This window comes from Triticum urartu, chromosome 2 (assembly GCF_003073215.2).
Source record: "Triticum urartu cultivar G1812 chromosome 2, Tu2.1, whole genome shotgun sequence".
Taxonomy (NCBI): Eukaryota; Viridiplantae; Streptophyta; class Magnoliopsida; order Poales; family Poaceae; genus Triticum; species Triticum urartu.
In genome coordinates, this window is record NC_053023.1 from 171180457 (window position 1) to 171207030 (window position 26574).

The 26574-nt window shown below is 45.0% G+C and overlaps 1 protein-coding gene across 2 annotated transcripts; it reads left to right on the forward strand.

Annotated features, from left to right (window-relative positions):
* Positions 1-8354: 8354 nt before the first annotated feature.
* Positions 8355-15139, forward strand: LOC125536575 (exocyst complex component EXO84C). 2 transcript variants are annotated; one of them, XM_048699813.1, is made up of 8 exons: positions 8389-8714; positions 9269-9363; positions 9972-10373; positions 10866-11010; positions 13354-13872; positions 14254-14442; positions 14566-14702; positions 14798-15139. In XM_048699813.1, the coding sequence occupies exons 1-8, from the start codon at positions 8595-8597 to the stop codon at positions 15036-15038; spliced, it is 1848 nt and encodes a 615-aa protein (XP_048555770.1). In that variant the 5' UTR covers positions 8389-8594; the 3' UTR covers positions 15039-15139. The 2 variants fall into 2 exon arrangements, with proteins under 2 accessions (XP_048555769.1, XP_048555770.1); XM_048699812.1 differs by having other exon boundaries at positions 8355-8714; positions 9972-11010.
* Positions 15140-26574: the final 11435 nt, after the last annotated feature.

The window sequence follows — 26574 nt, forward strand, 5'->3', positions numbered from 1 at the left end:
AATAATAACCATTTTATTATTGCCTCTAGGGCATATTTCCAACAGATGGGATCTAGGGCGCCCCCTCCTCCTTCCTTCCACCTATATATAGAGAGGTATAGAGAGGGAAGCCGCACCCTTGAGCACATTTCTACGCCATGGCCTCTCTTCTCCCTCGCATCCCTCTTCCTCTCCGTAGTGCTTAGCGAAGCTCTGCTGAGATTCCGCCACCACCACCGCCACCATGCCGTCGTTCTGCCGGAGGACTCGAGCTACTACTTCACCATCGCTCGCTGGATCGAGGAGGTGAAAGAGTCATCAAGCCGTACGTGTGTTGAACGCGGAGGTGTCGTCTGTTCGGCACTTGGATCAGGAGTTCACGGGACGGATCGTGATTGGATCGCGAAGATGTTCGACTACATCGATCGCGTTTCTTAACGCTTCCTCTTAGCGATCTACAAGGGTATGTAGATGCAATCTCTCCTATCATTGATGTTCATCCCCTAGATTGATCTTGGTGGGCGTAAGAAAATTTTTGTTTCCCATGCAACGTTCCCCAACAGTGATATCAGAGTTAGGTCTATGTGTAGATGACATCACAAGTAGAACACAAAGGAGTTTGTGGGCGTTGATATTCAGATTGCTTCCTTCCTTGGTCTTTTCTTGATTCAGCGGTATTGTGGGATGAAGCGGTTCGGACCAACTTTACATGTCCATGTACATGAGACCGGTTCCATCAACAGACATGTGACTTTGTTGCATAAAGATGGCTGGCGGGTGTCTGTCTCTCCCACCTTAGTTGAATCAGATTCGACAAAGGTGGTCCTTGTAGAAGGTTAAATAGCAACTTGCATATCACCTTGTGGCTTTGCGTAAGTAAGAATCATTCTTTCTAGATACCAATAGGAGCCACGTAAAACATGCAACAACAATTAGAGGACTTCTAACTTGTTTTTGCAGGGTATGTTGTGATATGATATGGCCAAAGACATGATGAGATATATTTGATGTATGAGATGATCATGTTTTGTAATAGTTTATCACGACTTGCATGTCGATGAATACGGCAATCTGCAGGAGCCATAGGGTTGCCTTTAATTGTTGTATGACATGCGTGTCAATCATTAAGTGCTATGTAATGCTTTACTTTATCGCTAAGTGGTAGCAATAGTAGTAGAAGCATGCTTGGCGTGACAACCCCGATGGCGGCACGATGATGGAGATCATGGTGTCATGCCGGTGACGATGGAGATCATGTCGGTGCTTTGGAAATGGAGATCAAAAGCACAAGTTGATGGCCATATCATGTCACTTATGATTTGCATGTGATGTTAATTCTTTTATGCATCTTATTTTGCTTAGGACGACGATAGCATTATAAGGTGATCCCTCACTAAAATTTCAAGATAAATTGTGTTCTCCCCAAGTGTGCACCATTGCGAAAGCTCGTCATTTCGAAGCACCACGTGATGATCGGGTGTGATAGACTCTACGTTCACATACAATGGGTGCAAGCCAGTTTTGCACATGCAGAACACTTGGGTTAAACTTGGCGAGCCTAACATGTACAGACATGGCCTCGGAACACAAGAGACCGAAAGGTCAAACACGAGTCATATAGTAGATATGATCAACATGGAGATGTTCACCATTGGAACCACCTCATCTCACGTGATGATCGGACTTGGTTTGGTGAATTTGGATCGTTTTACACTCGGACAACCGGAGGGTTGTTGATTTGAGTGGCAGTTATTAAGTAATATGATTAATTGAACTCATTATCATGAACAATAGTCTAAAGTTGCCTTTGCAAATTTATGTTGTAGATCAATGGCTCGCGCAGTAGCTCCCCTGAATTTCAATGCGTTCCTAGAGAAAGTTAAGCTGAAAGATGATGGAAGTAACTTTGTGGACTGGGCCCGTAATCTGAGGATTATCCTCACAGCTGCCCAAAAGGTTTATGTCCTAGATGCACCGCTTGGTGCGCCACCCCCTCTGGCGACTATGGACATTGTGAACGCCTGGCAATCGTGTGTTGATGACTACTCAATAGTTCAATGTGCCATGCTGTATAGCTTAGAGCCGAGACTTCAAAGGCGTTTTGAACGTAATGGAGCATATGAGATGTTCCAGGAGTTGATTTTATCTTGAGAAGAATGCCCGGATCAAGAGGTATGAGACCTCCGATAAGTTCTATGCTTGCAAGATGGAGGAGAACAGGTCTGTCAGTGAGCACATACTCAGAATGTCTGGGTACTACAACTGTCTGGTTGAGTTGGGAGTTGAGCTCCCGCCAGAGGCTGTCACTGACAGAGTTGTTCAATCGCTACCACCTAGCTACAAGAGCTTTGTGTTGAACTATAACATGCAAGGGATGAACAAGTCAGTCTCCGAGCTGTTCGCGATGCTGAAAGTCGCTGAGTCAGACATCCAGAAGGAGCATCAAGTGTTGATGGTGAATAAAACCACTAGTTTCAAGAAGAGTAAGGGAAATAAGGGAAACTTTAAGAAGGGTGGCAAAGCAGTTGATCCTCTCGTGAATAAACCCAAGGCTGGACCCAAGCCGGAAACTGAGTGCTTCTATTGCGAGGGAACTGGCCACCGGAAGCGGAACTGCCCCAAGTATCTGGCCGGCAAGAAGGGGGCCAACATCAACAAATGTATATGTGATATACATATTGATGTGTACCTTACCAACTCTCGTTGTAGTGCCTGGGTATTTGATACCGGTTCGGTTGCTCACATTTGCAACTTAAAGCAGGAACTACGAAATAGACGGAGGCTGGCGAAGGATGAAGTGATGATGCGCGTGGGAAATGGTTCCAAGGTTGATGTGGTCGCCGTTGGCACACTTGCTCTTCGATTACCATCGGGATTAGTGATGAATCTGGATAATTGTTATTAGGTGCCTGCGTTGAGCATGAACATTATATCTGGATCTTGTTTAATGCGAGACAATTACTCATTTAAATCAGAGAATAATGGTTGTTCTATTTATATGGGTAATATCTTTTATGGTCATGCACCCAATGTGAGGGGTTTATTCTTATTGAATCTCGATAGTGATGATACACATGTTCATAACGTTGATGCCAAAAGATGTAGAGTTGATAATGATAGTACCACTTTCTTGTGGCACTGCCGCTTAGGTCATATTGGTGTAAAGTGCATGAAGAAACTCCATGATGATGGACTTTTGGAGTCACTTGATTTTGAATCAGTTGACACATGCAAACCATGCCTCATGGGCAAGATGACCAAAACCCCGTTTTTTATAACAATGGAACGCGCAAGTGACTTGTTGGAAATCATACATACTGATGTGTGCGGTCCGATGAGTGTTGACGCGCATGATGGATATTGTTATTTTCTCACCTTCATCGATGACTTGAGTAGATATGGGTATGTTTACTTGATGAAGCATAAGTCTGAAACATTTGAAAAGTTCAAGCAATTTCAGAGTGAAGTTGAGAATCATAGTAACAAGAAGATCAAATTCCTACAATCTGATCGAGGGGGAGAGTATCTGAGTTATGAGTTTGGCAATCACTCAAGACAATGTGGAATCGTTTCACAATTGACGCCATGTTTTGAGTTACGAGGTTTGGCCTTCATTTAAAACAATGTGGAATAGTTTCACAACTCACGCCACCTGGAACACCACAGCGTAATGGTGTGTCCGAACGTCGCAATCGTACCTTATTGGATATGGTGTGTTCTATGATGTCTCTTGCCGATTTGCCACTATCATTTTGGGGTTATGCGTTAGAGACAGCTGCATTCACTTTAGATAGGGCACCATCTAAGTCCGTGGAGATGACACCATATGAACTGTGGTTTGGCAAGAAACCTAAGTTGTCGTTTCTTAAGGTTTGGGGCTACGATGCTTATGTCAAAAGGCTTCAGCCGGAAAAGCTCGAACCCAAAGCGGACAAATGCATCTTCATAGGCTACCCAAAAGAGATGGTTGGGTATACCTTCTATCTCACATCCGAAGGCAAAGTGTTTGTCGCTAAGAACGGGTCCTTTCTCGAGAAATAGTTTCTCTCGAAAGAATTGAGTGGGAGGAAGATAAAACATGATGAGGTTGTTGAACCTTTGCTTCAACCAGAGAGTAGCGCAACACAGAAAGATGTTTCTGTGGCACCTACGTCAGTTGAAGAGGAAGCTAATGATGATGATCATGAAGCTTCGGGTGAAGTTACTATCGAACCTCATAGGTCAACAAGGGTACATACAACTCCTGAGTGGTACGGTAACCCTGTCTTAGAGGTCATGTTGTTGGACAACAGTGAACCTACGAGCTATGGAGAAGCGATGGTGGGCCCGGATTCCGACAAATGGTTAGACGCCATGAAATCCGAGATGGGATCCATGTATGAAAACAAAGTGTGGACTTTGGAAGTATTACCTGAAGGGTGAAAGGCCATTCAGAATAAATGGATCTTCAAGAAGAAGACAGACGCGGACATTAATGTCACCGCCTATAAAGCTCGACTTGTGGCAAATAGGTTTTCACAAGTTCAAGGAGTTGACTACGATGAGACTTTCTCACCCGTAGTGATGCTTAAGTCCGTCAGAATCATGTTAGCAATAACTGCATTTTTTGATTATGAAATCTGACAGATGGATGTCAAAACAATGTTCCTTAACAGTTTCCTTAAGGAAGAGTTGTATATGATGCAAGCCGAAGGTTTTGTTGATCCAGAGAATGCTGACAAAGTGTGCAAACTCCAGCGATCCATTTATGGACTGGTGCAAGCATCTCGGAGTTGGAATGTTCACTTCGATGAGGTGATCAAAGCGTTTGGGTTTATACAAGTTTTTGGAGAATCTTGTATTTACAAGAAAGTGAGTGGGATATCTATAGCGTTTCTAATATTATATGTGGATGACACATTGCTGATTGGAAATAATATAGAACTTTTGGAGAACATGAAGGAATATTTGAACAAGAGTTTTTCAATGAAGGACCTAGGAGAAGCTGCTTTCATAGTAGGCATCAAGATCTATAGAGATAGATCGAGGCGCTTAATAGGACTTTCACAAAGCACATACCTTGATAAGATTCTGGAGAAGTTCAAAATGGATCAGTCCAAGAAGGGGTTTTTGCCTGTTTTGCAAGGTGCGAAGTTGAGTCAGATTCAATGCCCAGCGACTACAGAGGATAGAGAAAAGATGAGTGTCATCCCCTATGCTTCTGCCATAGGCTCTATCATGTATGCGATGTTGTGCACAAGACCGGATGTCAGACTTGCCATAAGTATGGCCGAAAGGTTTCAAAGTAATCCAGGAATAGATCATTGGACAACGGTGAAGAATATCCTTAAGTACCTGAAAAGGACTAAGGAAATGTTTCTCGTTTATGGAGGTGATCAAGAGCTCGTGGTAAAGGGTTACGTCGATGCAAGCTTTGACACTGATCCAGATGACTCTAAGTCTCAAACCGGATACATATATATTCTAAATGGGGGAGCGGTAAGCTGGTGCAGTTCCAAGCAAAGCGTGGTAGATGATTCTACATGCGAAGCAGAGTACATATCTGCCTCAGAGGCAGCGGAGGAAGGTGTCTGGATGAAGCAGTTCATGACATATCTTGGAGTTGTACTTAGTGTACTGAACCCAATGACTCTGTTCTGTGACAACACTGGTGCCATTGCTCTAGCCAAGGAACCAAGGTTTCACAAGAGGACTAGACACATAAAGCGACGCTTCAACTCCATTCGTGATGCAGTCAAAGAGGAGGACATAAACATTTGCAAAGTACATACGGATTTGAATGTTGCATATCCACTGACTAAACCTCTTCCATGGGCAAAACATGATCAACACCAGAACCCTATGGGTGTTAGATTCATTACCATGTAATACTAGATTATTGACTCTAGTGCAAGTGCGAGACTGTTGGAAATATGCCCTATAGGCAATAATAAAGTCATTATTATTATATTTCCTTGTTCATGATAATCGTTTATTATCCATGGTATAATTGTATTGATCGGAAACTCAAATGCATGTGTGGATACATAGACAACAACATGTCCCTAGTAAGCCTTTACCGGACTAGCTCGTTGATCAAAGATGGCTATGGTTTCCTGGCCATGGACATGAGTTGTCATTTGATAATGGGATCACATCATTAGGAGAATGATGTGATGGACAAGACCCAAACTATAAGTGTAACATATGATCGTATCAAGTTTATTGCTATCGTTTTCTGCATGTCAAGTATATGTTCCTATAACCATGAGATCATGCAACTCACTGACACCGGAGGAGTGCCTTTTGTGTACTAAACGTCGCAACATAACTGGGTGACTATAAAGGTGCTCTACAGGTATCTCCGAGGGTGTCTGTTGAGTTGGCATGGACCAAGACTGGGATTTGTCACTCTGTATGATGGATAGGTATCTCAGGGCCCACTCGGTAATACAACATCACAACAGGCTTGCAAGCAATGTGACTAATGAGTTAGTCACATGATCTTGTATTACGAAACGAGTAAAGAGACTTGCCGGTAACGAGATTGAACTAGGTATGGAGATACCGATGATTGAATCTTGAGCAAGTAACATACCGATGGACAAAGGGAACTGCATACGGGATTAGCTGAATCCTCGACATCGAGGTTCAACCGATAAGATCTCCGTAGAATATGTGGGAACCAATATGGACATACAGGTCCCTCTATTGATTATTGACCGTAGAGGTGTCTCGATCATGTCTGCATAGTTCTCGAATCCGTAGGGTCTACACACTTAACGTTTGGTGACGATATAAGTATAGTTGAGTCATTATGGTGGTTACCAAAGGTTGTTCGGAGTCCCAGATGAGACCCCGGATGTGACGAGGAACTCCGGGATGATCTGGAGGTGAAGATTGGTATATTGGACGAAGGGTATTGGAGTCCAAAATTGTTCCAGAGGTACCGGGTGATGACCAGCATGCCCGAAAGGGGTTTCAGGGGGCCCCGACAAGTCATGGGCGGCCTCATGGGCCAAGGGGAGGGGGAAAACCAGCCCACTAAGGGGTTGTGCGCCCCCTCACCCATCTCATGTAACTAGGAGAGGTGCGGCGCCCCATCTAGGGTTCCCCCCACCTGGCTTGGGGGGCAAGACACCCTAGGGTTTCCTAGGGGGCGCCCCCATCTGCCTTGTGGCCGCCGCCCCCTTAGATGGGATATAGGAAGCCCCTCCTCCTCCCTTCCCCCTATATATAGAGAGGTAGAGAGAGGGCAGCCGCACCCTTGAGCACATCTCTACGCCACGGCACTGCCTCTCCTCTCCCTCGCATCCCTCTTCCTCTCCGTAATGCTTAGCGAAGCTCTGCTGAGATTCCGCCACCGCCACCGTCACCACGCCGTCGTGCTACCGGAGGACTCGGGCTACTACTTCACCATCGCTCGCCGGATCGAGGAGGTGAAGGCGTCATCAAGCCGTATGTGTGTTGAACGCGGAGGTGCCGTCTGTTCGATACTTGGATCGGGAGTTCGCGGGACAGATCGTGATTGGATCGCGAAGACGTTCGACTACATCAACCACGTTTCTTAACGCTTCCGCTTAGCGATCTACAAGGGTATGTAGATGCAATATCATATCGTAGATGTTCATCTCCTAGATTGATCTTGATGGACGTAGGAATTTTTTTGTTTCCCATGTAACGTTTCCCAACACATGGATAACCCAATGGATACCCAAAAATTTAATAAATCAAAATTATTCCTATGACATGTGGGGTAAGCATCTAACTCCTATGGCCCGACCCTAAATCTTGTATTCCCTAAACCAGCCATAGGTCATAGGTCCGCAATCGCCTGCTCAACATTCCTCTGACATCCTATGTGACGTCTTGAAATGATGAAATCTCGATTCATCACCATCGGACTCTTCTGAACTATTTGATCCAACGACCCCCAATTCCAACTGCTCATTCCCACTACGCCGGGCTTCCACCAACCGTTGCTCATACTCCCTTGATGCCTTTAAGAAGCCACCCATCGGAGGAGGCTATGTTCGTTGCTCATACTCCCTTGAATTTTAGACTCATTTTTATATTTTTTTTCAAAATTTAAATGCTATATATGGCACCCAACGGATACCCATTAGGTACCCAATGGGTATAGGCATGGATATCAATTTATGCCCATGAATATTGAAATGGATAGTATAGAAAATTTCATGGGTATGAGTTTGGGCAGAAGGAGTTTGTACCTGCACATGCCCTATCCATTGCCATCCCTAAAAAAGGTGAAAGCGAGAAATATTCACGCCCCTCGAGGTCTGCCTCCGGGTACTAGCAAAATTTCGGCCGAGGCCCAAAGCGTCTTTCAGCCGACCGCTCTGCTTTTCCCAGCTGCACCGCAAAACACCTCAAAGAAAAAAAAAAAGCTGCACCGCAAAAATGGGCAGAAAAGAAAGGAGAAAGCCCCGAGACGCGCACGGTAGCCCTCCGGTCGCTGCCGGTGGGTGACTGACTGCCCCGCCCCCATAACGGCACTCCGCTCCACCCCTCTTGTCTCTTTCTCTCGTCTCCCCTGCCGCGCCGCCCAGTCGCTCGCTCAGCAAACTCCAAGAGGCCTTCGATTTCGAGCGAGCGCCCGAGGAGACTCGGCGGCCATGGGGAGGCCGGCGATGGAGAGCAGCAGCGAGGAGGAGCTGGAGGACGACTTCCCCGGCCACGAGTGGATCACCCCGCAGTCCTCCATCCGCGCCGCCTATCAGTCCCAGACCGAGAAGGTGGCCTCCCTCTCCTCCCCTCCTGAACCCCCCTTCCTAGATTTCTTCCCGTGTCGCCGCCCTCTTCCCCTAACACTTCTCCGTCCACGCATTGCCGGCATCTTTTCTTGGCTACCTCTTGCTTCTGCCGACGCCGCTACCTGGTCCTGCCTGCTCGCGCTTTTAAGCTAGGTTGCGATTTTGGATCTAGAGCGGGCATGCCCGTGGCGGCGCGTTGCAGGGGGGCAGTCGCTTAGGGAAAATTACCTATGCAGCATTTAGTTACCGAGCCCTTTGGCTCTGGGGGATTGATAACTAAAAATCTGATCTTCGAATCTTGATTAGTCAATATGTGCTGTTCTGTGGCACAGTCTGTTCGACTGGGCCCCATTACAACACAATTACAAGTACAACGTAAGCTAGCTTGACCTTATTGCGATGGAATTGAATGAGACGGTTGATCTGCCTGCATCTGTCTGTTGAGGCCGGTGGGGACTCTGGTCTCTGGTGGTTGCCCGAACCATCTCATCAGTGTGCTGACTGTACTCAGTGAGTAACGCCGTTGTGTTCAACAGGGTATCAGGAAAACTTGCTCTGAGCTACTGGAGCTGAAGGATGCCATCGAAAACCTGTGCGGGAATATGCAGTCGAAGTACCATGCTTTCCTCAGGTAACACTGCGAGTTTCGTTCCGTTCTGGATTAGAAAAATGTCTCTGTGGCTGACTGATGCCCTCTATATTGTTGTTTATAGTTTCTTCTGTTCTGAGGCTTATCTTGTTGGCCATTGGCTCTACACGGGTTGATGGTCTAGTAGTTGTACCTGCCTAGATTAGGACTTGCAACTAAGCCTGTTTGGTCACCTCATTGACAAAAGGCTAAACTCTTGCAGCTGGTCCTCACACACTTGACACTTCCACTGAGGTCATGCATAGCTGTTAAGAAAATATGTATTCCTTAGAAACTAGAAAAGTATCTGGTTGTGTGTGCTGTTGCGGTGACTTTGATATTTATAAAAGAACGGCCACTGCGAGTACACAAGCACGATATATTCTTTCCAGTGCAGATTATGTTGAATGTTGGGTAACTTGAAACAACTTGACTGTGAATGGATGATAACCGAACTTTTGTCTAGGTGCATCAATACTCTAGCTGATACATCATTCAGCTTCATTCAGTCAGTAGAAATTTGACTATGAACCATCTACTGTCTCGTGTTTCTATTCTGCATGATTCCTTGCATTTATTGCCAACCATTATTTATTTATTTATTTATGCAGAATATCCGAGGAGGTTGTCGAGGCAGAGCAAGAGTTAATTGAGCTGCAGAAGCATGTGTCTGCCCAGGGGATGCTTGTGCAAGATCTGATGAGTGGTGTGTGCCGGGAACTTGACATGTGGCAAAAATATAGTAAGGAGGAACATGTGGTGGAGAAGGATTTTCAAAGTGAACTTAATGAAATTTTATCTGTTGATACTCAAGACCCCAAGGTTATTTTTCTGGACGAAATAGACATTTTGCTTGCAGAGCACAAACTAGAAAAGGCACTGCTTGCCCTGGATACTGAAGAGAAGAAATATATGACTACAGATGGTTCAGGCAAAGAATCAGATGCAGAGATTTCTGCCTATAAGACAGCACTGTTTAAAAGGAAATCAATTCTTGAGGATCAGCTTGTTAGGTATTCAGAACAGCCATCTTTATCTATTACTGAACTAAGAAAATCTCTGTCTGGTTTAATTAAGATTGGTAAAGGTTCTGTAGCCCATCAAGTACTTCTAAAAACCTACGGTTCACATCTTCACAGAGATGTTGAGGCATTTCTTCCCACCTGTTCAGTCTACACAGAAACTTACTCTGCAACCTTGTCACAACTTGTTTTCTCAGCTATCTCAAAGGTGTTGAAAGAATCTAGTACGCTATTTGGAGATAGCCCCACGAATATGAACCGGATTATCCAATGGGCTGAATATGAAATAGAAGCTTTTGCACGTTTGGTTAAAGAAAATTCTCCTTTGCCTGAGAGTGTTTCTGCACTTCGTTCTGTTTGCATATGCATACAAACTACTCTCGCTCACTGCTCTTGTTTAGAAGCACATGGGTTGAAATTCTCAAAGTTACTTATGTTACTATTGCGACCTCATATTGAAGAAGTGCTTGAACTGAATTTTAGAAGGGTGAGAAGAAAGATTATTGATTCGGCAAGGAATGACGATATTCTGCGCCTTGGACCTCAAGAAGGATCACCGACATCTGATTCAGTTGCACCTAAGATGATGCTTACAAGCAGTGGAAAGAAGTTTATGTCAGTTATCAATGTGAGTTCTCGCTTTATTGATTATAGTTTGTTGATATTTTTATTCTGGATATACCATATTCTCATCGGGTGTTACTATATATATGGGTTCAGTTCCATGTAACGTTGGATTACACGATTTGGTTTTTAGTATTTGAGTAGCCCTGTCTGTAACTTTTACATCTATTACATCCAATCTATTCCATCTGTAGTGAACAACTTGCACCATACCTCCAGGTACTTCTATCAGTCATTAAGTTTCTAACATCCCATGAAATACTCGTTTAACCTTGCCTCATGCGGCTGATCTCACTGGTGGTCACACCTATTTCATGATGGTAGTCAGCACATTCTCAACAGATGCTAGTCAATTTACACGAGCAACCAAGCAACAACTGTAATAACTCCCTGAGTACACCTATGTAGAGTTGTTAAGCGCAATGTAATTGCATGACTTAGTGCAGAGGAATGAGGTTAGTTTAGACAGCAAACCTCTATTAGTGACAAGTCCTGCCCACGACCATTAACACGTCTCCCTATACAGCTACTCACGTAGGCCTAGTCATACAGATCTAGCAGGTTTTGTAGCTCAGGTTGTTTGCTCCGCACGCCTCTATACATGCCATATATATACCACCAATCAATGGGAATATTGTGTGGCAAAGTACTCTCTTGAGTCTTACATGGTACTATCAGTTACCGGCTTACCGCTTTCTAAAAATCCTCTGATCCTCGCTTCCGCAACCCCAGTACCATGGCTGACGACAACTCCTCTGTCTCCTCTTGCCACAACACCAATCCTTTCGCCGCCGCCTCTCCTACTGCTTCCTCCATCCATGCAGTGGCTGACCTAGAACCTCAACAGTCAAAACTAGGGATGCTACGGTTCAAAACTTGTGAAAAATTATACTAATATATAGTATAATTTAGTCGAAACATCATCATAATTTCAACAAATAGTCTTAAAATAGAATGATCTTATATTTCTTTACAGAGGGAGTACATAGTAAAATTTATTTTGCAATTTTGGAGGGGGTGCCATTGGCATCCCACTAGATCCGCCACTGCATGACTGCGTCCACGCCGTTCCTGTCCGGCAGCATGCCCCGTCTGTCCTTGACCTTCATGAGTCAAACTACACCATATGGTGTTACCTGTTCATGACCGTCTTCCGTGCGTACAACCTCATCGAGCACATCGACGGCTCCATTGACACCCGCCTCCACCTCGACGATGCGGATTGGACTGCCATCGACTCATGCATCGTGAAGTGGGTCTACACGACCATCTCGCCGGAGATACTCGCAATCGTCGTGAAGCCCGACAAGACAGCTCACTTGGTCTAGCTCGCCATACATAATCTCTCCACCGGCAATCGCGCGCACCGCACCTTCTATGCCCTTCACGAGTTCTACAACTTGTATCAAGGTGACCTCATCACTGTGTATTGCAGCCGCCTCAAGCAGCTTGCCGACATGCTTCACGATATCGGCTACCTGATCAGTGACGAGGGGCTTGTCTTCAACGTGTTTGCAGCCTCAAGTCTGACTACAGCCAGTTGGTGACCAGCATGTCGCCCCACGACCTATCCTCCTTCCTCAACCGCCCCTCCTTCCTCGAGCAGGAGGAGGGGCGCATCTGGCACACGCTGGCCCTGGAGTCCGGCACGATGCTCCTAGTGCGCTCTCAGAATGGCCAGTGCGCATCGGGCAACCAGGCAGTTTCCCAGGGCGGCTCCTCCTCCAACTCTGGGCAGGGCCGTAACAACAGCGGTGGCTCTCGGCGACATCATGGTACTGCATGTGCCCACTGATCAGCAGTTTGCAGATGTTATGACAAAAGGCCTACCCACTTCTTCTTTTCGACAGTTTCGGTCCAGCCTCTGCATCGTCTCCAGCAACGACGCTGAATCTGTGGCGGGGTGTTAGCGACTAAGTCCTGCCCACGACCGTTAGCACGTCTCCCTGCACATCTCCTCACGCCTAGTTATACGGATCTAGCCGGTTTTGTAGCTCAGGTTTATCTCTGCACGCCTCTGTACATGCCATATATGCACCACCAATCACTGGAAAATTGCGTGGCAAATTACTCTCTTGAGTCTTACAACCTCGATTTCCTTTTTTCTCCAACTGGCTCGGAGATTGCATTTGCCCTTAGCTGGTAAACTCCTTTGAATCCCTCATTTAGAATCTCTCTATTGGTATTGGCATTGGCTAAGCTCCTATTTTGAATATTGGATTGAATATTTTGCCGGAATAATCTAAAAGTGCAATATTTTGAAGTTAATTTCTTTCCTACTATATTCTGTGCTTGACTGGATATCTGATCATTTGAAGCAGCTGACATCTGCATGTGCTTCTTACAGGATCTTTTGGATCATGTTACCCCAATGACCACAGTTCACTTTGGTGGAACAATTTTGAGCAATTTTCTCCAGCTATTTGATAGATATGTCGAAACACTTATCAAAGTGTTGCCTGGACCTTCTGAAGATGATAATGTAGTGGAGTCACAAGAGCCTGTAGAATTAAAAGCTGAAAGTGATGCGCAGCAGCTTGCACTAATTGGAACTGCATATACCGTAGCAGATGAATTATTGCCAGCAGCTGTATCTAAGTTTTTTGATATGCAAACCAAGAAGAAAGAAACTAGTGGAACGAGTGAAGGCCTTGGTCCTGGGTCTGTATACTCCACAGAATACAAAGAGTGGAAACGTCATCTACAACATTCATTGGACAAACTGAGGGATCACTTCTGCCGACAATATGTCTTATCATTTATTTACTTGGAAGGGAAGTCACGATTGGATGCTAGAATGTACTTGGAGGGGAACAGGGATGATCTTTTTTGGGATTCTGATCCCTTACCTTCACTACCTTTCCAGGTGATTCTGTTTTAGTGATGTGATTCACATCTCGTCTTGAAATGTAAATTTTACCGTGTTGCTCACACTAGTGTCATATATCCATACTACAGAAATACACATAATATTACTTGGGGCCACCAATGAAATGTAGCTGCTTTAGAAAGTTCTATGTTTTGTGTTTATCACCTTTATTGATGGCCATATTATCAAGACTTTGTTTACTGGAGCTAGTTTGGGACAGTGATCTTTCTTTCCACAATCTTCTTTGTTTCAGTAAATTTTGTGTAGTCCAAGGGACATAGTTCTAGGTGGTAAAGGCAATGTGTAAATAAATATTGCGCTCATTCTAATCAGACCTTTCACAAAACATACCTGTCTCACCTGAGCATTTTCTTTCAGGCGTTGTTTGGAAGGTTGCAGCAGCTAGCTAGTGTTGCTGGTGATGTTCTACTAGGCAAAGAGAAGATACAGAAGGTTTTGCTTTCAAGGCTAACTGAAACGGTTGTCATGTGGCTCTCCAATGAACAAGAATTCTGGGATGTCTTTGAGAACGAGTCCATCCAGCTCCAGCCTTCTGGACTTCAGCAGGTACCCCATATCAAATTTCGTGCGTGTTTTTTGACGAATGGAGCATCCCGCTCCCATTTTCATACCAAATTTCCTGTTACTTTGATGCACATGTTAAAGGTGCCAATCTTTTGCTCCTTTCAGCTTATTCTTGATATGCACTTCCTCGTTGAGATTGCCATATGCGGACGGTACCCGCACAGACCAGTTCAGCAGCTTGTGTCAGTAATTATTACTAGAGCAATTGCAGCTTTCTCTGCAAGGGAGGTTGACCCACAAAGGTCTGTAATCAAAATCTTTTCCATTGCTTCAGTCTATCCGTTGCGTGTTTGTCTACGGCTGAACATCATCATGTTCCCTCCTCTGAAATTTTCAGCGCTCTTCCGGAGGATGAATGGTTTCTTGACACTGCCAAGACTGCAATCAACAAGCTCATGCTAGGGACTTCTGGATCTGAGTCCGACCTCGAAGCGCCTATCGCTCCGCATGATGACGGGATATCAGAAGATTCAGATAGCATTTCATGTCTGTCGAGCATAGGGTCTGAAGATTCATTTGCTTCTGCAAACAATGATGACCTAGAAAACCCTGTTTACTTCACCGACCCTGACTCGTAGAGAGTTGGCCCTGTCTTGTAGATGCGAGTATAAATATTTCAAGCTCGGTTATCCTGTATACTTGTCGGAGATGTCATCAGTAATTATTAGTATTATTATTATGGTAGCTGTCAAGTTTATTTGTTTCTCCTGAAATTGTTGCTTTTCCTAAGCAGGGCATGATAATTCTTTATTAGGCAAATACAAGGTGCATAAGCAAGAATATAAGTTGTAGCTGGTATTGATCATCACACAGTTCTCTAGGCACAACCGGGCTCTCCCTTACAACTCCACACTAAAACACATGGATGTATAAGCAAACACTACAATTAACTGCAGCAAACGATTTCATACACTTCTGCTCTCTGTGTCCTTAGAAGCACATGTCGAGGAGGCAACAGCAGCAGATGGCTGCACAGCTGAAAAACAACACAGAATCACAGATGATGGATATCTCAGTTCTAGTGTTTTTGCAGGTTTCAGAGATTACTATAATGCACATGAATAAATGGCTTGTAGAAAAAAAAACAGGCCACAGCTTGAGTAGTGAGTCGGATGCTATGTATAATTTTTTTTAGGGAATTCAGAGATCTTTATTCAACAAGGAAGGGGGGGGGGGGGGGGGGGGGGTTGAACCAACTTCCGATTACCATGAAACGCGGAATGTGTGGACGTTTCATCGCTTATTGGGAAGGTTATTTTTAAGCATTGTGGTCGTTCTTTGAACCAAGCAGCTCATGTGCTAACTAATCATAGTTATTGTAATAAGATTAGAACAAGTTGGGTTAACGAGCCTCCAGCTTGTATTATTCCTAAACTTTTGGATGATGTAGTTTAAGTTGCAATAAAGCTAGCCACGATGGTCTTTCTTAAAATAAACTTCCGATTACCATCAGCGCACAAGCTTGTTTCGCGCAAAGATAGGCCGGTTGATTGGTGACTGTAAACACGTCGAATTATGAAAGAGGAAAACGATGAGGCTATCTCTCCAACTTCTAAAAAGATCGGTGTCACAACTAACAGGGAGCTGCGGCGAGAATTCCATTGATTGATCAACTCCTGACAATCTGCTTCCACTAGACAGGGATTATACACTACTGCCAGAAACGCTCTTATATTATGGGACGGAGGAAGTACAACATAAAGTTAGCAAATTTGCTCTTTTTTTTTCAGGCACGTACACCGCTATTTTTGCACAAACATTTGCAGGTGTGCATGTCATATATAGCATATGAGCACCCGTGATTTATCTCAGAACTGCACAACTGCTTGGCATATATAATCAGGTGAGGTGAGGCGGGTGAAATGGTGAGTTGAGACGTGAAAGCTTACCATCCTTCCAAGAAGGCCTTGTCACCGCGGCTCCGTGTCTGCGCTGGCTGCGGGGCACCCATGCCCGCGTCGTAGTTGGTCGGGTAGCCCGGCGGCGGCGGTGGCGCAGTCGGCGCGTAGTACGCCGCCGGAGGCGCCGCCACCACGTAGTTGGCCTGCGGCAGTGGGTACGCTGCTCGCCGCCACGCCAGCAAGAAGAAGAAGAGAAAAAAAAGGCCGAACCATCAGTTCTTGCAAAGGTACTAAGCAGCGAGCACGCGCGCAGGAGCCATTTTGGAGTCCTGTGGAGTTACCGGTGACCGGAGCCTGCTGCTGCTGGTTGAAGTAGCTCATGCTCGGCCGGACGCAGCAAGGCTCGGCTCAGCCGCTCGAGTGTTGCTGGGAACTGGAGGGACCTGAAGAGTGGTCTGAGAGGCAAACGCAGGCTATATATGTAGAGGATACGTGCGGGTGAAGCACACCGGGACGTTCGACTCGAGGTTGCACGAGCCATTGAGCGTAGCTAGGAGGGCCGGCTGGTCGTTTGGGTTGCGAACAAAATCCGGCGGAGTGCCGCATGCAGCGTGGAGAAATAATCGGATTCAGACAGGATCTCGGCCGGCAGGGGCTCGACTGAATTTGTGCAAAGGTCTACCGAGAAAGGAATTGGGTCTGGGCCAGGGGTGGCAAGACAACGAGACGGCCCAAATCCATGTGTTTGGAAAGGGCCGATGCAGTCATTTTCTGTGAGGCCTTCAGGGCCCATTTCAGTAGTACTACTAAGCGATAGTACCTCACCCCCCCCCCCCCCCCCCCAAAAAAACCTAGGCGATAGTACCCCTAAAAAAACTACTAAGCAATAGTTAATTCTCAAAAAAAAACTAAGTGATAGTTCATTTCTCAAAAGAAAAAGAACGAAAAAAACTAAGCGGTAGTTCTAAAACACAAACTGGCGGTAATTCTAAAAAAATAAAAGAGTAGTGGATTAACGATCTGTTCAGGTTGTTGGGACTCGGCTCACCAAGATCGTACTCGCTAGGGTTCAGGTTATATACTTGTAAGCTTAACGAGCGAAAAGCACTACTTGACTCAGTTCGTTTAAAGCCGCACTCATGAACGCTTGTTTTAACACAAAGAAGGGTCTGCATCTATTATAGAAGTTTACTAGAAGTACAAAGCACTTCAATATAATAAAAAAATACATTGTAATTCATGGATCATTGAACGACCACTACCGTCACCAGAACGGACCGAAGATGTGTCGGATCCGGCCTAACCTTTAAGGACCAACGCCCCCCTGAAGCCGTATCATCGCCATTGAGCCCTTGAATCGATCTGAAGCGCCTAACACCAAATGTCATTGTTGCAGACGCAAGGCGAAAAACACTAACCTCACCGCCCCAAGAAGACAGTAGGAATCTATATACAAACTCTATTGAATCTATCCGAATGGACAAAATAAAGGAGGATCAGAGCCCAGAAGACCAACTCAAGGTGAGAAGCCACCATCCGCGTGAAGGCCGCCCCTGCGAGGAAAAAACCCTGAACTATTAGCCCGAGCCAAGGTACTGATCTATCCCTTGCGGCCACTAGCCAACGGAGCGCCGGGTAGAGAGGAGGCTGGGCGGCCGGTCCAAAAGGGATTAGATCGTCACCTTGTTGTTAGCGCTAGAGCAGAGGTAAAGATGATTTGACTGATGAAGCTAGAACCTAACGAAGACTTGTTGACATGCATTACTCTCTTTTGCTTCAACTATGAAGTGTTGCGGCCTACGGGCACAAAGTGTGGTTGTGATTTTTATAAAGCAACACAATGACCATGGAAGGAGGTGCCCTAGTTTCTACCTTCTATGCCTTCTATGGGCTAGGTTGGATTGATTCGCTACTGCAGATATGGTTACCAATGGTTGGCATAAAGTGTCTACCAACAAATTGGTAGGCAGGGTGCCCGTCACTGGTAATTCAGTGGCGTGCATGTAATTGAGCCCATCACTGGTAAGGTCTTAGCAATGACATGCACGTGTGCAAACCCACCACTAGTATAAAATAATAATAGCGACAAGCTTTTTCTCTGCTTGCTATTAATAACATTTTCATTACTATTTAAGAAAGAAAATATGAGCGGTGGTCTAGGTCATGTGCGTTAGATCGGTGCATATCCATGTCGTGTCACCACGATTGTGGCGAGCAGAGGAGGCGCCGAAGCGGGCGGCCACACGCACACACCCGTCGGTGGCAAGCAGAGGAGGCACCAGTTGAGCACCCAACCGATGGTGTCGGACAAGCACCTTACTGTCCGATCCCCGCTCGATGAGCTCTGAGGCACTCGAGAAGTGGCTACACGAACATGACCGATGCTGGCGAGCAGACGAGGCTCGAAACGGCCACCACACGTGCACGTCGGTCGAAGGCCTTGGCAAGGCACGAATGTCACCTCTTGGTCGCGCTACACGCTAGGGATGAAAATGCAAACAAAAGAGGAAATACGAAAGCAAGAAAAAATTACTCAAAAACAAAAACAAAAACAAAACTTTCCATTATGTGAATATGGAAATATTTTTTAGTAGGGGCCAATGGTTTCTTTATGGCCTAGTCATCAAACAACACACAATGACATAGTGAGCAGAATGGTTCATGTAAGGCCCAGCTTGTACTATCATGCACATACTCAACCTGTCTATAAGTAATTGTCCAATACTACTATAATATTATACTAAGTCAGTAACTTAATCATATAGCCATGTTAACCATTGATTAAGTTTGTTGATTTGTTACACACAAAAAAAGTTTGTTGATCTGTTTGTGTTTCTCTCTATGGTTAAAGCGTTTTTAAGTTTCGTTCAACACCGGCTTTTGTTGTCGTGTCTGCTTCATATTCGCTATGTGTTCGTTTTCAGTAGTATCTTTTTCATTATTCATTTCTGAGGTTTTTGATTCATTTATGCTTTCGCTCAAAATATATAAAAACAAATGTCGTCAAAGCGATTCCGTCTGTTTTCGCTCTGTTTTCATCCCTACTCGCACGCCCACAATCTCGTTCCCTCTCCCTTGACGCTACATGCATGGGGGCTCCTCTAACTAGCGGTGGCCCCTCCCCATGACGCGACACGCCCCCACGACGCTTGCTCCTCGGTGACATGCAAAAGAAACAGGAAAGGAGAAAGAGAAAACGAAGGCAACGCAGGCGTTGGTGGAGAAGGAGGAGACGAGAAGAGAAGAAAAGAGGGCAGGAGCGTTGGTGATCCGTAGGAGGGTGGGATGGACCAATCAAAACGGATCAATTCGACCATGCGGGGTCGCCCAACTACTAGTGGCGGGTACTTTCCAGGGTCCGCCTCTACTATTTTTATTTGCCAACTTTTGCTATTAGTCAGTAAAAATTTCTCTATCCTCCGCCTTCGTGAAAATTCCAATTATATGTACCATGCGTAAGCACTTCAAAGCATATTAATCTTAAGTTGTCCAAAAAATTCTACATGTAACATGCTACATTATAATTATAAATGTCAAATTTATGTTTTTTTCTAAATAAATTTGCTATTATTTAGGCATTAAAATGGATTTCTAGGTATTTAATGTGTATAATTAAAATTTGAACTACGAATACATGAAAAAATGCTCAAGAATTGATTGAAAAAACACATTTAAGTTCTTGAGGGTCATATCCAAAAAAAATTCCAAACATTCGAGAGGGAAGCTAACAACTACTTGGATTTTTTGGTTTTTGAATTTTGAAAATTATAAATGAAGTGAGAACAAGATGGAACTTGACATGGTTTCATGATATGGTCTATAGAGGTTGTGATTAAAATTTGAAAAGTTTCACAAAAGTTGTGATATACACCGCTTACAAACCGAAACATCTCCAATCAAGGATCGTGGTTTTCAAAGAGAAAGCGTGTAGTTTGAAGGCGAAGTCATAGTTGCTTTATCATTTGACCTTCAAACGTTTTTTGCATTCAACATACACCACAACTCATCCATGTCAATAGTTGGCATTATTCCTAGTATAAGGCAATGAATGAATTTCTAAGTATATTTCTTCTTTGTGGATGCTTAAGTTTCTAAGCGACATACATCACAAATTTTCCATACAACACCCTCTAGAGGTCCTATCAAGATATCGTGTGAAGTTTCATGATTTTCATACTTGATTTATGTACATTTTTAAATTCAAAAATGACATACATCCATCAAATACCTAGAAATCAAATTTATTGTCCTAAGAATAAAATAAAAACCCTAAAAGGTGTCAAACTATTACATGAAACTTCCAATAATGTGCTTTTAACATATAAATATTTCGGACCATAACCTTAAATACAAAACACTAAACCTTGTACTTCAAATGGCAGGCCCTAGAAAAAGCCCGTCACTCGTACTTCAAATACCAGTAGCGGGCGCGATAAAAAGCCTGCTAATGGTATTTTTGCCAACAGGTAATCTGGGTCGATATTACCACCCGTAAGTGGCTAGAATGCATGTCCGCCACTCCTAAGGGTGTGTTTGGTAGCTGTTCCCACCCTAGCATAGTTGTTCCCATTTGAGACATACTTAGTCTAGACATGCTCAGTACATGCAACTGCAGTTGTTTGGTAGCAATGTATGTACTGATGCATGCTGAGCTGAGACTATGTTTGGTAGGCTGCATCAGACGAGACATGTTGCATTGAGACTGTGTTTGTAGCATGTATATGAGGTATGCTGCATGAACGATTTTTTTGTTGGGGAACGTTGCAGAAAACAAAAATTTTCCTATGGTTTCACTAAGATCCATATATGAGTTCATCTAGCAACGAGTGATCGGATTGCATCTACATACCTTGTAGATCACGCGCGGAAGCGTTCAAAGAACGGGGATGAGGAAGGCGTACTTGACGTGATCCAAATCACCGGAGATCCTAGCGCCGAACGGACGGCACCTCCGCGTTCAACACACGTACGGTCAGCGTAACGTCTCCTTCTTCTTGATCCAGCAAGGGGGAAGGAGAGGTTGAGGGAGATGGCTCCAGCAGCAGCACGACGGTGTGGTGGTGATGGAGCTGCAGTACTCCGGCAGGGCTTCGCTAAGCACTATGGAGGAGGATGATGTGTTGGAGAGGGAGAGGGAGGCACCAAAGGCGTGGATTGAGAGGCCCTCCTTCCCCCACTATATATAGGGAGCCTAGGGGGGGGGGGCGCCGGCCCTAGGAGATCCAATCTCCTAGGGGGGCGGCGGCCAAGGGAGGAGTCCCTCCTCCCCAAGGCACCTCGGAGGTGCCTTCCCCTTTTGGGACTCTTCCCTTCCTTAACCCTAGGCGCATGGGCCTCTTGGGGCTGGTGCCCTTGGCCCATATAGGCCAAGGCGCACCCCCTACAACCCATGTGGCCCTCCGGGGCAGGTGGCCCCACCCGGTGGACCCCCGGGACCCTTCCGGTGGTCCCGGTACAATACCGGTGACCCCGAAACTTGTCCCGATGGCCGAAATAGCACTTTCTATATATAATTCTTTACCTCCGGACCATTCCGGAACTCCTCGTGACGTCCGGGATCTCATCCAGGACTCCGAAAAACATTCGGGTTACTGCATATACATATCCCTACAACCCTAGCGTCACCGAACCTTAAGTGTGTAGACCCTACGGGTTCGGGAGACATGTAGACATGACCGAGATCGCTCTCCGGTCAATAACCAACAGCGGGATCTGGATACCCATGTTGGCTCCCACATGCTCCTCGATGATCTCATCGGATGAACCACGATGTCGAGGATTCAAGCAACCCCGTATACAATTCCCTTCGTCAATCGATATGTTACTTGCCCGAGATTCGATCGTCGGTATCCCAATACCTCGTTCAATATCGTTACCGGCAAGTCACTTTACTCGTACCGTAATGCATGATCCCGTGACCAGACACTTGGTCACTTTGAGCTCATTATGATGATGCATTACCGAGTGGGCCCAGTGATACCTCTCCGTCATACGGAGTGACAAATCCCAGTCTTGATCCGAGTCAACCCAACAGACACTTTCGGAGATACCCGTAGTATACCTTTATAGTCACCCAGTTACGTTGTGACGTTTGGCACACCCAAAGCACTCCTACGGTATCCGGGAGTTACACGATCTCATGGTCTAAGGAAAAGATACTTGACATTGGAAAACTCTAGCAAACGAACTATACGATCTTATGCTATGTTTAGGATTGGGTCTTGTCCATCACATCATTCTCCTAATGATGTGATCTCGTTATCAATGACATCCAATATCCATTGTCAGGAAACCATGACTATCTGTTGATCAACGAGCTAGTCAACTAGAGGCTTACTAGGGACATGTTGGTGTCTATTATTCACACATGTATTACGATTTCCGGAAAACACAATTATAGCAATGAATAAAAGACAATTATCATGAACAAGGAAATATAATAATAATCCTTTTATTATTGCCTCTAGGGCATATTTCCAACAGTCTCCCACTTGCACTAGAGTCAATAATCTAGTTACATTGTGATGAATCGAACACCCATGGAATTCTGGTGTTGATCATGTTTTGCTCTAGGGAGAGGTTTAGTCAACGGATCTGCTACATTCAGGTCCATATGTACTTTACAAATCTCTATGTCTCCATTTTGAACACTTTCACGAATGGAGTTGAAGCGACGCTTGATATGCCTGGTCTTCCTGTGAAACCTGGGCTCCTTGGCAAGGGCAATAGCTCCAGTGTTGTCACAGAAGAGAGTCATCGGGCCCGACGCATTGGGTATGACTCCTAGGTCGGTAATGAACTCCTTCACCCAGACTGCTTCGTGTGCTGCCTCCGAGGCTGCCATGTACTCCGCTTCACATGTAGATCCCGCCACAACGCTTTGCTTGCAACTGCACCAGCTTACTGCCCCACCATTCAAAATATACACGTATCCGGTTTGTGACTTAGAGTCATCCAGATCTGTGTCGAAGCTAGCGTCGACGTAACCCTTTACGACGAGCTCTTCATCACCTCCATAAACGAGAAACATTTCCTTAGTCCTTTTCAGGTACTTCAGGATATTCTTGACTGCTGTCCAGTGTTCCTTGCTGGGATTACTTTGGTACCTACCTACCAAACTTACGGCAAGGTTTACATCAGGTCTGGTACACAGCATGGCATACATAATAGAACCTATGGCTGAGGCATAGGGGATGACACTCATATCTTCTATATCTTCTGCCGTGGTCGGACATTGAGCTGAGCTCAATTTCACACCTTGCAACACAGGCAAGAACCCCTTCTTAGACTGATCCATATTGAACTTCTTTAATATCTTATCAAGGTATGTGCTTTGTGAAAGACCTATGAGGCGTCTTGATCTATCTCTATAGATCTTGATGCCTAATATATAAGCAGCTTCTCCAAGGTCCTTCATTGAAAAACTCTTATTCAAGTAGGCCTTAATGTTGTCCAAAAGTTCTATATCATTTCCCATCAAAAGTATGTCATCTACATATAATATGAGAAATGCTACAGAGCTCCCACTCACTTTCTTGTAAACGCAGGCTTCTCCATAAGTCTGTGTAAACCCAAACGCTTTGATCATCTCATCAAAGCGAATGTTCCAACTCCGAGATGCTTGCACCAGCCCATAAATCGAGCGTTGGAGCTTGCACACCTTGTTAGCATTCTTAGGATCGACAAAACCTTCCGGCTGCATCATATACAATTCTTCCTTAAGGAAACCATTAAGGAATGCCGTTTTGACGTCCATTTGCCATATTCATAATCATAGAATGCGGCAATTGCTAACATGATTCGGACGGACTTTAGCTTCGCTACCGGTGAGAAAGTCTCATCGTAGTCAACCCCTTGAACTTGTCGATAACCCTTAGCGACAAGCCTAGCTTTATAGATGGTCACATTACCATCCGCGTCTGTCTTCTTCTTAAAGATCCATTTATTTTCTATGGCTCGCCGCTCAAATCGGGCAAGTCAGTCAAAGTCCATACTTCGTTTTCATACATGGATCCTATCTCGTATTTCATGGCTTCTAGCCATTTGTCGGAATCCGGGCCTGCCATCGCTTCTTCATAGTTCGAAGGTTCACCGTTGTCTAACAACATGATTTCCAAGACAGGGTTACCGTACCACTCTGGTGCGGAACGTGTCCTTGTGGACCTTCGAATTTCAGTGGGAGCTTGATCAGAAGTATCTTGATCATCATCATTAACTTCCTCTCTAGTTGGTGCAGGCACCTCAGGAACATTTTCTTGAGCTTGCGCACATTTTCCAGTACAAGAGTAATACTTCATCAAGTTCTACTTTCCTCCCACTTACTTCTTTCGAGAGAAACTCCTTCTCTAGAAAGGATCCATTCTTGGCAACAAAGATCTTGCCTTCGGATCCGAGGTAGAAGGTATACCCAATAGTTTCTTTAGGGTATCCTATGAAGACGCATTTTTCCGACTTGGGTTCGAGCTTTTCAGGTTGAAGTTTCTTGACGTAAGCATCACATCCCCAAACTTTTAGAAACGACAGCTTAGGTTTCTTCCCAAACCATAATTCATACGGTGTCGTCTCAACGGATTTCGACGGAGCCCTATTTAAAGTGAATGCGGCAATCTCTAAAGTATAGCCCCAAAAGAATAGCGGTAAATCGGCAAGAGAAATCATAGATCGCACCATATAATAGAGTGCGATTACGACGTTCGGACACACCATTACGCTGAGGTGTCAGGCGGCGTGAGTTGTGAAACTATTCCACATTTTCTTAAGTGTGTGCCAAACTCATGACTCAAGTATTCTCCTCCACGATCTGATCACAGGAACTTGATTTCCTGTCACGTTGATTCTCAACCTCACTCTGAAATTCCTTGAACTTTTCAAAGGTCTCAGACTTGTGTTTCATTAAGTAGACATACCCATATCTACTCAAGTCATCAGTGAGGGTGAGAACATAACGATAGCCACCGCGAGCCTCAACGCTCATTGGACCGCACACATCAGTATGTATGATTTCCAATAAGTTGGTTGCTCGCTCCATTGTTCCTGAGAACGGAGTCTTGGTCATTTTACCCATGAGGCATGGTTCGCACGTGTCAAATGATTCGTAATCAAGAGACTCTAAAAGTCCATCTGCATGGAGCTTCTTCATGCGTTTGACACCTATGTGACACAAGGTGGCAGTGCCACAAGTATGTGGGACTATCATTATCAATCTTACATTCTTTTGATACTCACACTATGAACATGTGTAGCATTACGCTCGAGATTCATTAAGAATAAACCATTCACCATCGGAGCATGACCATAAAACATATCTCTCATATAAATAGAACAACCATTATTCTCGGATTTAAATGAGTAGCCATCTCGAATTAAACGAGATCCTGATACAATGTTCATGCTCAAACTTGGCACTAAATAACAATTATTGAGGTTCAAAACTAATCCCGTAGGTAAATGTAGAGGTAGCGTGCCGACGGCGATCACATCGACCTTGGAACCATTCCCGACGCGCATCGTCACCTCGTCCTTCGCCAGTCTCCGCTTATTCCCGCAGCTCCTGCTTTGAGTTACAAATGTGAGTAACCGCACCGGTATCAAATACCCAGGAGCTACTACGAGTACTGGTAAGGTACACATCAATTACATGTATATCACATATACCTTTCGTTTTGCCAGCCTTCTTGTCCGCTAAGTATTTGGGGCAGTTCCGCTTCCAGTGACCATTTTCCTTGCAATAAAAGCACTCAGTCTCGGGCTTGGGTCCATTCTTTGGCTTCTTCCCGGCAGCTTGCTTGCCGGGCGCGGCAACTCCCTTGCCGTCCTTCTTGAAAGCTTTCTTTCCCTTGCCCTTCTTGAACTTAGTGGTTTATTTCACCATCAACACTTGATGTTCCTTTTTGACTTCTACCTCTGCTGATTTTAGCATTGCAAATATTCAGGAATGGTCTTTTCCATCCCCTGCATATTGAAGTTCATCACAAAGCTCTTGTAGCTCGGTGGAAGCGACTGAAGGATTCTGTCAATGACCGCGTCATCCGGGAGATTAACTCCCAGCTGAGTCAAGCGGTTATGCAACCCAGACATAGTGAGTATGTGCTCACTGACAACTAACTGTTTTCCTCCATCTTACAGCTGAAGAACTTGTCGGAGACTTGATATCTCTCGACCCGAGGCATGAGCTTGGAAAACCATTTTCAGCTCTTCGAACATCTCATATGCTCCGTGTCTCTCAAAACGCTTTTGGAGCCCCGGCTCTAAGCTGTAAAGCATGCCGCACTGA

Coding starts and splice junctions, on each gene's coding strand:
- LOC125536575 (XM_048699812.1), top strand. CDS start 8,595: ATGGGGAGGCCGGCGATGGAGAGCAGCAGCGAGGAGGAGCTGGAGGAC. Junction 9,364..9,971: donor AAGTACCATGCTTTCCTCAG/GTAACACTGCGA, acceptor TTATTTATGCAG/AATATCCGAGGAGGTTGTCG. Junction 13,873..14,253: donor TACCTTCACTACCTTTCCAG/GTGATTCTGTTT, acceptor ATTTTCTTTCAG/GCGTTGTTTGGAAGGTTGCA.